This window comes from Pocillopora verrucosa, chromosome 7 (genome assembly GCF_036669915.1).
Source record: "Pocillopora verrucosa isolate sample1 chromosome 7, ASM3666991v2, whole genome shotgun sequence".
NCBI classification, from domain to species: Eukaryota; Metazoa; Cnidaria; class Anthozoa; order Scleractinia; family Pocilloporidae; genus Pocillopora; species Pocillopora verrucosa.
Window position 1 is genome coordinate 24,155,617 of NC_089318.1, and position 11,401 is coordinate 24,167,017.

At 40.7% G+C, this 11,401-nt stretch overlaps 2 protein-coding genes across 2 annotated transcripts; both read left to right on the forward strand.

The window, feature by feature from the left end:
* Positions 1-482: 482 nt before the first annotated feature.
* On the forward strand, positions 483-3,568 carry LOC131792133 (uncharacterized). Its single transcript, XM_059109505.2, has 2 exons — positions 483-1,259; positions 2,524-3,568. Exons 1-2 carry the CDS (start codon positions 545-547, stop codon positions 3,504-3,506), a joined length of 1,698 nt encoding a protein of 565 aa, XP_058965488.2. The 5' UTR covers positions 483-544; the 3' UTR covers positions 3,507-3,568.
* Positions 3,569-6,272: 2,704 nt separating this feature from the next.
* On the forward strand, positions 6,273-10,361 carry LOC131792042 (uncharacterized). Its single transcript, XM_066169544.1, has 2 exons — positions 6,273-7,017; positions 7,960-10,361. The coding sequence occupies exons 1-2, from the start codon at positions 6,309-6,311 to the stop codon at positions 8,922-8,924; spliced, it is 1,674 nt and encodes a 557-aa protein (XP_066025641.1). The 5' UTR covers positions 6,273-6,308; the 3' UTR covers positions 8,925-10,361.
* Positions 10,362-11,401: the final 1,040 nt, after the last annotated feature.

Below are 11,401 nucleotides of genomic sequence, written 5' to 3' on the forward strand. Positions count from 1 at the left end.
GACGAGAGTTTTATATACTAAATATAAAATATATCGAGATAATTTTAGTTTTATCAACTGAGTTGATGATGTAACTTGGCCACCGCTCGAAACGTCAGCTTTAAAACTTTTTGGTGGCCACTTTACATTATCAACTTAAAGTTATATTGTTTCACTCCCCCACAGACGGAGCACCAGAGTTTCCTTAGAGACTTATCTCCTTTATTCATTTGCAAAAATATGTATGCCAGGAACCATTAATGGGCTCCTGATATGCCTCTTTCACGAGCCATTCCAAAGGGAGTCGTAAGTGTTTCACCGTGGTCAAGTATTTTGGAACGTGTGGGACAAAACACCTAGAAACTCTGAACTTAATCATGGTGAAAATTGCAGATTTTAAGCGATCAGAGGGAATGATTTATTCGATGAGCTTTACATTTTGGCCGCGTGAGGCTTGGGTTTGCTCCAGGCCTCGCCCGGCCGCACTTCCGGGTTTCCAAAGACGAAAACAGTTCGGTTAACCCGATCAGTTCCAAATAAATAATTTTACTGTTGCTGCAACGACATGGGAAACACATCCTCCACCGAGGAAATTAAACTCGGAGATAAAATTGGAGAAGGTTCATATGGAGAAGTGTTCAAAGCCGTGTGGAAAGGGAAGCGAGTAGCTGCTAAACGGATTCGACCTGTCTTCTTCGAGGGTGACTATGATGGAAGTATTAGAGCTGCTTTCATGGAAAAGTTTAAGAAGGAATGGGAGATACTCCGTAGCATTGAGCACGACAATATTGTAAAATATTTAACTGCCATTGTCCCTCCGACTCCCGAGAGCCCCATTATTGTGACAGAGTTGCTAGAGTGCGATTTGGCGAAACACATTCGGAACTCGACGACTAAACCGAAGGTTCCTTTCTCAGACGTAATCAAAATTATGCTGGACGTCGCGGAAGCTTTACATTACATTCATACCCTTAAAGAACCGATTGTACATCGCGACTTGGCGAGCAAAAACGTATTGTTGACGAAAACCTTGCGTGCAAAGATTGCAGATTTGGGTCAGGCGAAAGCGTTCCCTCGCGGTGCGATGTACGCGACTGCCATGCCGGGAACACCCGTGTATGCCGCTCCAGAAACGTATTCCACGCGGTTGGGAGGACTACCGAAGGGCGATAAAGCGAGATACACCGAGAAAATCGACATCTTTTCGTTCGGAGCCATGCTGTTAGAGATCATTATTGGTCATCTGCCAGTGCATGATTTGCCTGACCCTATTCTTGAAGGTAAATGCCTCCGATTTTGCCCTTGAAATAACATTGTGTATGTTTACACGTATCTGTAGTCAAAATATAATATTTTGAACGAGATTTGCTTATGTAAAAAACATTTGGTTGGGATGTGTTATATACAATATGCTTTCTGAACCTATGGCGTATCTATTGCGCGTCACGCCATAGGTAGATAAAACTTGCGTGACTAACCTTTGTTTACTAAAGAATTGGCCAATGAACAACGCAAAAATAGGTGATAAAGTGCAAAACAGGAGTTTTGCACGGTCTTTTTCCCACAATTAGCATGTTAAGATAAATAAAAGACGTTTAGTTCTGAATTACTGCGAAAAGCTCAGATCATCTGTTATAATTGTTGTTTAAAAGATCCATTCATGGAAGAAATAGGGGAAAGTTTTTCGATAATTTTGTCGAGTGTGTTTTTCTTGGTGAAAAGTATAGCTGCCATCTTTTAACGGTAGCGTAAGGCTGGTTAGAGAAAGAAATATGTACCAAAGGGGTGAGCAACGGTCAAAAGGAAGGGGAGAGAAGTGGGTGAGGCACTACAAATTAGTCGCCTTTCCCCGCTCTCTTCCCCCATCGTCCACTTAAATATCTAAATCAAACATGCCTGGTCCAACGATCGTTAGCATATAACGTTGAGTCACCTTGATAAGACACCTGCAGGCTCTTTTTTTTTTTGGGGGGGGGGGGGAGGTGTGTGTAATGTACACCCAGACCGTATTTGGCATGAACTGTTTTTGCATTCATGGTCATTCAGGATGTTTGGGAAGCTTCTTACAACTTCGCTCTAGTCTGTTCCTGTTCGTAAGTCTGGTCGAGCCTTTATGGTCATTGGCTCTCGTAATAGCCGCTAACTATGGCTAATAAATACAGGCGTGAAGTGTTTACAGTAAAAATTTCTGAAGTCTACGACAGTTATGCGAAACGTGTTGGAGAATGAACAAGTTTTACAACTACTGTTCACAGAGTGCTTCCTACAAGTTCAGCATAAGAAAATTACACTAGCCTGGTGCTCGTTAAATTAAAAAAAAATTTCGAAGCATCAATCGTACAAGGTACTCGTAATCATGTGATTTCCCACACATATCGCAATGAGGTGTACAACACGGCACGAGTCCTCCCTAGTAAATGGGTTGGTAGAGCAGTTGATTACTGTGCGAAAGTAGACGGGTTATTTCTTTAGATCTACTTCGAATTATCTTCTTTTTATTTCAATCTGAATTTAACATGTTTCTTATCATTACCTTAATTTCAGATAGGGAAATAGTTCCAGAGTACATACGCCGTAGTGAAGACCTGGAGGAAATGGGTCCCGACCATCCCCTCCACAGCCTTGTTTTACAGTGCCTTGACAACATTCCCGAGAAAAGGCCCAATGCTGGAAAGATAATAGAAGAACTTCTGAAATTCAGCAAAGTTGTGGATAGAACATTATCCAGTAGCCCCGCTGTGGACAAAGTTGGTGCCATGTCACACATTCATTATGATCACAAGTTCAAGCTTGTAGTACTTGGCGAGTCTGGTGTCGGTAAGACATCTATCGTAACCCGATTCCTGAATGCCAACAGCCAGCTTTCTGAAATAACACTCCCAAGGACACTGCAGTCCGAAGATCACTTTGAGCGACTGCGTTTCCGTGATAAGTCAGTCCATCTTCACATCGTTGATGTGGGCGGGAACGAGTTAACCAGAGCCTCCAGCCTAGCGCCTCAGATTTTTCGCCGCGTTCTGGGCGCGGTCATAGCCTTCGACCTCCTCTCTGAGATGTCTTTCTTGGAAGTGCCGAATTGGGTGAAGGTTGTCAGGGAGAAGTGCGGGGAAGAGCTTCCCATTGTTCTAGTTGGAAACAAAGATGACGAGTTGGAGAGATGGGTTGATTCGCGGAGAGTGGAGGAATTCGCTAGAAGAAAGAATCTGTTTTACATAGAGTCGAGTGCCAAATCTGGAAAGAACATCGATGAAATATTCTCTGTTCTCATGGACTTAATGATCGAAGGCGAAAACCAAAAGGAAGGTGAATCTAAGACAAGCGATCTAGTTGCTTCCTTACAAAAAAGCCTCTCTGACAGGATCACCAGCCAGGAGAAGTCCCCCATTGCCGAACGCCTCCTTACCCCTCGTCATCACGCCCTCGATCCGGGAGTCATAGAACTCAAGGAAGAAAAGGGAAACAAAGGGACAATGGACCAAGACGGGGGCGGTAGGAAAAACAAATCATGGTGTTGTTTGTTGAATTAAAGTGAGAAAGGACGATGTTAGAACGGATGAACATTAGATTCACCGGTTTGAAATACTCAAGGGTTACAAGATGGCGATGATTTTTGTTAATATTCGCAGTCACTTTCCTTACCGTATACATCACTGTGTTATGTGTATTCTGATAATAAAGACATTATTGCGGGTTTTTCCTTCCGATAAGTGAAAATCAGTTTACATTGTCTCTAATAATATGTCAATGTTAAATAAGAAACTTTTAGAGATTTGAACTTTCCGGGTTGTGCCTAGTGACGAAAGTTTATACCCTAGATGCCCATGCTAACTAGAAAAAAATGGACTTTTTGCTGAGCCATATGGCGAAATTCTTATAACTTTTTCGCTGATGACTTTATTATGAACTCCTTCCTCCCGTGGACTTGCTCTTCTTGAGCGCCCTTTCCCCCTCGCTTTTTGCTGTTCATGTGCATTGGGAATAATATTTGAGGAGAAATATTTCACTAAAAATATTATACGTGGAAAACAACATTGATTGGCGTTCATCATATGTTATTGAACTACAGTTTTGTGTTAAACGTAGAGTGATATAAACTTCTAATTTTGATTATGGTCCTTAGACGTGAAAGCATTGATAAAACTAATATATTAATGATTGCAGAGCTGTTACGAGTTTAGTAAACATCACGATAAAAAGCAGCATATGTCTGATGGAACATTTCTTTACAAGTCTCGGTCAGGGGTGAACATTTAACAAAAAATCTCCTGCATTTACAGCATGCGCGGTAACGAGGTAAATGTTTTAATGCTCGCTAAATATGACGGGGCTCAAGGATATAAGAAGAAAGCATTGTGGATCGCAAAGAAAATTGGCGACGGAGAACAAGAGGCACGCATTTATCAGAAGTCTTACAACCAAGCAGGTTGTGCTTCAAGCGATAAATTCAGCGAGACTGATACATTATGCTGCCTATGGTAATGCTGAACGAGGGGAAATTGCCCTTTCCCCTGAGTGTGCAATTAACTATAGTCAAGAGGATTAATTTTTGATGAAATCTTTGCGGCCAAAATGATTAGGTAATAAAAACCAACAAAATTTAAGTGATTTCTCCGCAAGGGTAAAAATTTAAGCAAACCAAGCAAATTTCAAAGCATTCTATCGTTTATGTCTTTTGTACATATTTCAAAGAGAGTTTTTCAAGATTGAAAATTACTTGAACTTTACTGCAAATTAAATATTACCTTGTGTAAAATGAAGAGACACTTTCAAACAATGGGGCAGCGACGATAAATTTGTACCATTATCCTTTTTTTTTGTTTTGCAAGGAAACAAATAGTTAAATAACAGTAACCTTTTTGGGCGCTCCTCAGGTACCTATCGACTCTAGTGTTTAAAACAATAAATTTTATGGGCTTGAAAATTGTTTTATGGATAATTTATTTTAGTCATGAACGTTAAAGGTTTAAGTTAAAACTAAGCTTGGATAAAAAATGTAAAAAAAAACACACTCGTTAGAAGACTTTAGCAGGTATAATTCAGTTGGTAATTTACTATTGTGTCAATTTTTTTTCCTCGCCAAGTACATATTTTTAAGTCAGTCAAGCGGATTTACTCGATAGTAAACTTCTGGAAGAAATAAGATGCATGAGTCGGTTTTAAAGCGACAGGCCTGGCCCTGACTGTAGAACAGTGAAGCACAAGTATCTAGAATCTCTCTCTTTTTTTTTTTTTTTATAGAGGTTTATTTTAAGACTTAAAAAGTTGACTGCGCGCCGCAACAATCTCAACTGAGCTCCACCAGATTTAACATGATTTCTGTCAAAATTGGTTTACTGGACCATTCCTTTATTAAAATCGTTGACCAAATTTGCGGTGCCTTTCAATAAAACCAATTGTTCCTATATGAGATTTTATTACGTTTTGAATACTTCTTAGCCTGTTTTTCTTCTCTTCACACACTCAGAGCATTGATCCATGGCTGACATATGCCTGGACATATATCTGAGATGTAAGCGTGATCATAGACAATGGTATCGTCGGCGTTCTGGAAGTTTTTAGCATTTATATTTCTTTGGAGGTCTCCAACCTTTAATTTATGTTGAACAAAACAGGGCCAAGGATCTGACCGTGTGGTACACAGAACCGAATGTCTACAATTTTGGGGCACATGTCAGTAATAAACGTACTCTTTAATTTACTTCCAAAATACAAAACGAAACGAGGCGAAGGATCGAGGAAATAAATTACAAGTAATATGCTCTTACAACTATGCGTAAGGTCACGAGAAAACTAAAAAAAAAAAGACACTTACAAACGTCGTACGACATCCAGGACAAATGGCAAATTGATGATATAAACGATGTAAAGCGATCGAGAGATATGATTGAAAAACTGTATTATCGTTTGTCTCACAATGAAGTCACTTGAGATGTAAATCGAGATTTAATCGCGATCTCAAGTGACTAAATCGTGAGACAAACGATTCTACAGTTTATTATTACTTACTACCACGTTGAGCACCAACCTCTGACGATGGATGAATGAAATTCACGGTGAGGAACTTATACAAGTGATATAAACAAAGGCAAATTATACAGGAAAATAAACAGAATATTGAGAAAAAGAAAAGTACGAATTAATTATAAGTAACGCCAAACGAATTTTTGGCGGCAACAAAATAACCTCGGCTACGCCCGTTTTAACTTTGGCTCCAGGCCTCGCGCGGTTGTACTTCCGGTTATTTACTGATAGTTGTTAGTATCTGATATCCTGAATAAATTGAAGGGCAGACTTTCAGATATCAGTCTTTCCCTTGCTATTCAAACGGTATGGGAAATATTTCTTCGATTGAGGAAATAGAATTCGGTGACAAAATCGGAGAAGGTTCGTATGGCGAAGTGTGGAAGGCCGTGTGGAAAGGCAAGCAAGTTGCTGCCAAACGGATTCTACCTATCCTTGTAGACCTCGATGACAGTCAAAGAGAAGCCATCTTGGCAAAGTTTAAGCAGGAATGGGAGATTCTTTGCAGCATTCAGCACGAGAACATTGTGCAGTATTACACTGTCATTCATCCACCTTCTCCAGAGAGCCCCATTATTGTGACAGAGTTGCTGGAATGCGATTTGGCCAAACACATACGGAACTCAACGACCAAACCAAAAGTTCCTTTCTCAGACATAATTAAAATCATGCTGGACGTCGCCGAAGGTTTACATTACATTCATACCCTAAAAAAACCGATTGTACATCGCGACTTGGCGAGCAAAAATGTATTGTTGACGAAACAATTGCATGCAAAGATTGCAGATTTGGGTCAGGCGAAAGCGTTCCCTTGTGGTGCAATGTACGCGACTGCCGTGCCGGGAACACCCGTGTATGCCGCTCCAGAGACGTATCCCACGGGGTTGGGAGGACTACCGAGGGGCGATAAAGCGAGATACTCCGTCAAAATCGATATCTTCTCGTTTGGAGCCATGCTGCTGGAGATTATTATTGGTCATTTACCAGTGGGTAATTTGCCTGACCCGGTTCTTGAAGGTAACTGCCTCAGATTTTTCTCTTAAAATTTAGATGACCGTGTTATAACGAGCAATTGATCGGGTCACCCAGCGAATGACTGCCGTAACTCTCTTAAAAACAGTTGCTTTTCCACCTTTTTTTACGCTAGTTGACAGACTTCGATGCAATTCTCATTAAATTCAAGCCAGGTGCCTCGAGCGGTCATTCATTTTATGAGGCTGTCAAATCGGAAACGAAACACATCTTCAAGTCTCCTCCAAAACAAAATGAATCATTATTTATTTCATGATCGCAGAAAACTATCATCTTGATTCATGATGCGACTACCGAGCAATTCTAGATGGTTTAATCATGATACATAGTTTTTTAAAAATTGTCGCTCAAATGAGTATATCGGGGTCTAATTTGTTTCGAGTCACGCTATCAGCTAAACAAAAAGTTGCGTGACTTGTCCAATTCAGCGTAAACTATTGATGCCTATAATTCACAGTTATGATTGTTTAAAGGGCGTCACACGACCATTTATTTTCCAGCCATATGCACGTAACATTTATCTTTGAGAATTGACTGTTCCCTGAAGCTCACCATTTTGCTCAAGCTTTGCTTTAGGAAAACTGTTTGTCTCTCGGAACATTTCAAATGTCCACAGACAAATATCCGTGCATATTTTCGCTTCAACTACAAGTTATTGTTTTTGTATTCCTCAGTTTTAGTGAGGTATATTGAGTATTATGACCAAAAATATATTTTAAAGATTATAAGCTGTCCGACGACATTCACAAGTCGATCCTGAAGTTTTCGCGCCAAATTGAGGCTATTGTTCCTTTATTACACTGAGGTAAACCGCTGCTCGAATGCAAATAGGTTCTTTCCTTGACCTACTGCGATTAGTGCCTTTTTCCCCATCATCATCATTTCGTGCTGAATTAAACGCTATTTTTATAAAAAATTTAATTCCAGACGGGGAAATAGTCCCAGAGTACATTCGCCGTCATGAGGATCTAGAAGAGATGGGTCCGAGCCACCCTCTACGCAATCTTGTTTTGCAGTGTTTGAAAAACTCTCCCGAGGAAAGGCCCAGCGCTGGTGAGATTAAAGAAGAACTTAGCAAGGCTGTTAGCGAGACACTATCAGATAGTCCCTCTGATGTTAGGGATGTCGTTAAGTCCATTGATCATTATGATCACAAGTTTAAGCTTGTTGTACTTGGCGAAACAGGTGTGGGTAAGACATCTATCGTGACCCGATTCCTGGATACCAACAGCCAGCTTTCTGAGATATCGTTTTCAAGAAACGTCGAGTCTGAAGATCACTTTGTGGGACTGCGTTTCCCCGATAAGTCAATCCATCTTCATATCGTCGATGTAGGCGGTCACAAGTTCACCAAAGCCTCCAACCTAGTGCCTCAGATTTTTCGGGACGTGCGAGGTGCGGTCATTGCCTTCGATCTACTCTCTAAAAAGTCTTTCTTGGAAGTGCCAAATTGGGTGAAAGTCGTCAGGGAGAGGTGCTATGAAGAAATTCCCATCGTACTAGTTGGAAATAAAGATGAGGAGTTGGAGAGAAAGGTTGGGTCGCAAGAAGTGGAGCAGTTTGCCAAAAGAGAGAGTGTATTTTACACTGAGGCTAGTGCCATATCTGGAAAGAACATTGATGAAATATTTTCTGCCCTCATGGACGTAATGATTGAATGTGAAAACAAAAGCGAAGGTGAAACTACGACTAACAGTCTTCTGGTATCATTGCGAGAAACCCTTTCTAACAGGGATGCCAGCCAGGAGAAGTCCCCCATTGCTGAACGCTTCCGTACCCCTCGTCGTGACGCCCTCAATCCGGGAGTCATAGAACTCAAGCAAGAAAGGGGAACAAAGGAGCAAGCCGAGAACGACAGGAAAAGCAAATCATGGTGTTGTTTGTTGAACTAAAGTGATCGAGGACGATGTTAGGCTTGGATGAACATTTTTGAAAGACTTAGGGGTTAAAAAATGGCAGGGACCGTGAAGAGGGAGGGGTGGGGGGGGGGGTTTAGGCCCCCCACATTTCTGAAAAAAGTTTGTCGTGTTAAGGATTTAGCATGCCCCATCCCTGTCCCATTGGCTGAACCTTATGCCTTGGTCCTTACAAAGACCCCCCCCCCCCCACTTTCAACTTAAAAATATTCTGCGTGGGCCCTGTATCGTGATAGGTTTTGTTAATATTTAATGTCATCCTCTTTACTATATAATGCTTGATTGTGGACACTATCATCTAATGTTAGTATATTACTTTAGGCACTAGTGTCTGATTTTGACCACCTCTGTCCGATCTTAGCCTCCAGTGTCTAAAATCGGACACTTGTATCAGATTTTGGATTTTATTGTCCAATTTTGGACACTAGTTCTGATTATAGGTACTGATGTCAATTTTTGCACAGTAGTGTTCAATTTTGAGCAATAGTTTCCAATATCAAACGCAAGTGTCCAATTTTAGACACCAATGTTCGGTTGTGGACACTAGTGTCCGCGCAGAATTTTGGGGGGAGACCAATGTTGAGGTGCAATTAAAAGTAGAGTAGGAATTGTTTAGCCGGCTGGATCACCTAAATATTGTGAAATATTTAACCGTTGGTTTGGCCAAAGTCCCTGGGAGAAGCACCAATTATTGTCACAGAGCTTTTGGAACAAGATTTGGCTGAATTCACATCTTCACAAATGCAAAGAAATCACTTGTTGGCTTTCGCGATACAGCGTTCATTTTGCTTGACGTCGCTAAAGAACTCGATTATCTTTATCAAAGACCAGAGCCAGTGGTTCAGAGACCGGTCATTATTTATCACCGGGGGGAGGGGGGAGGAGAGGGGAAGTTAGCTGATCCTCCCCCTGTTGTATTCTAGTGATTACCTCATTGGCAGTCAATTTTTTCCACAGTCTCCTCTTTAAACTCTGTTAACGACGACTGAACCCCCCCTCCGTTCCTCCTGAAAACCATGTGACCTTCCCCCCCCCCCTCCCTGGTCCCTCAAGTGGAAGGGTTCATGAAATTTTGAGTTTAAAACTTAGGAATCACCGATGAAGTACGAGATAAAGTTAACAAAAGAATCATGTATGTAGAAAAAAGTATTAATGAGTAATGAATCATCGCGCCAAAGGCAGGAATTACGAACCTCAAAGGTCAAATGATTGTCATGATTCTAATTTCACGCATGCCCAAACTCTTAACGGATTAAACAAATGAAGAAGTGAGAACGTACCATACATTATATACCTTCACGAGATTATACGCTATTGAAAATACTTGATACACGACTGTCTTTGTAGTGTTTGTATGTTTGTTTGTCCCTGAACCTAACCTGACACATCCTGACCAATCTGACTATTTTTAGTATCCACTTGGTATTTTAACGCTGCTCACATGCGTTATCTCTTTTCATCATAATGTCATTATGCATATTCTCCATACTGTTCTTTATACGTTTTCTAAGATGCTGACAAGGAGATTTTGTTTACTGATCAGAAGGTTCTTTTGTTGGGCATCATTTCCTTCATTCTCATGACCTTAATGTGTGATTCAGGGGTGATATTGTAAGGAGAAATTAGATGCTGGTCACTCTTAGGGGCTGGAGGGTTAAGCTGAAGTTGAGGTGTGGCACCAAAAGAGACAGTTGTAAACACCTCTAGCCTTGGCGTGAAATTTAACTAAAAAAATTATGACAAGTTATCAGTGCCTGAAATGTCCGTCTTACCTACCTTGATAAAGGTAACTGTTACTTTTCATAATGAAAATCAAATCAAAGTTTTCATTGTTTTGTCCTAATCTACGTTAAGTTTTTTTTAAAACGGTGTTTCTTTTCCCTGATTGATTCAACAGCTGACACAAACTGTGATTCACCACTTCCTGAACTTACTAGAAGCTCTTCAAGAGTGCAACTCCACTCCACTACCCAAGGTAAACATGTGCCGAACACCTGATGGAGCTAAAAATTTGGTTTGCTAATAAAACGCGCTCAAGTTTTTTTAAACATCCTAATTAAGCTAATCTGTTGTTTACTCATGTAGCAATCTGACACCGCGTATGCTCGTTTGCGCAAAGCTCAGTCCCGAAAGCGGATCAACAAGGACAAAACAGCTGCGATTCAAGATGGCGCTCGCAGAACAGTCACCTGACAATTCCTTGTTGAGTAGAACATGAAAACACTCGTGAATTGCGTGGACAACTTCCCAACGAGTTTTTAAGTCGGCAAAAGTTGTCACTCGGGTGACATGGCATACCATAAACGAAGATGAATAAAGTATATATAAATATTATTGTTATTATCAACTAAGGTCGATTAAAGAAGAAATAAAAAAATTTGTCAAAACAGAAAAATAGACAGTTTTGACTTATAAGTTAATGTTTTTGGGAGCAGCGTCTTTCTCGGGGCTAT

Bases quoted from the DNA above. Each gene is read 5' to 3' on its own strand.
- LOC131792042 (XM_066169544.1), top strand. From the start codon at position 6,309: ATGGGAAATATTTCTTCGATTGAGGAAATAGAATTCGGTGACAAAATC. The intron at 7,018-7,959 runs GTAACTGCCTCA...ATTTAATTCCAG, and splicing joins GCCTGACCCGGTTCTTGAAG to ACGGGGAAATAGTCCCAGAG.
- LOC131792133 (XM_059109505.2), top strand. From the start codon at position 545: ATGGGAAACACATCCTCCACCGAGGAAATTAAACTCGGAGATAAAATT. The intron at 1,260-2,523 runs GTAAATGCCTCC...CCTTAATTTCAG, and splicing joins GCCTGACCCTATTCTTGAAG to ATAGGGAAATAGTTCCAGAG.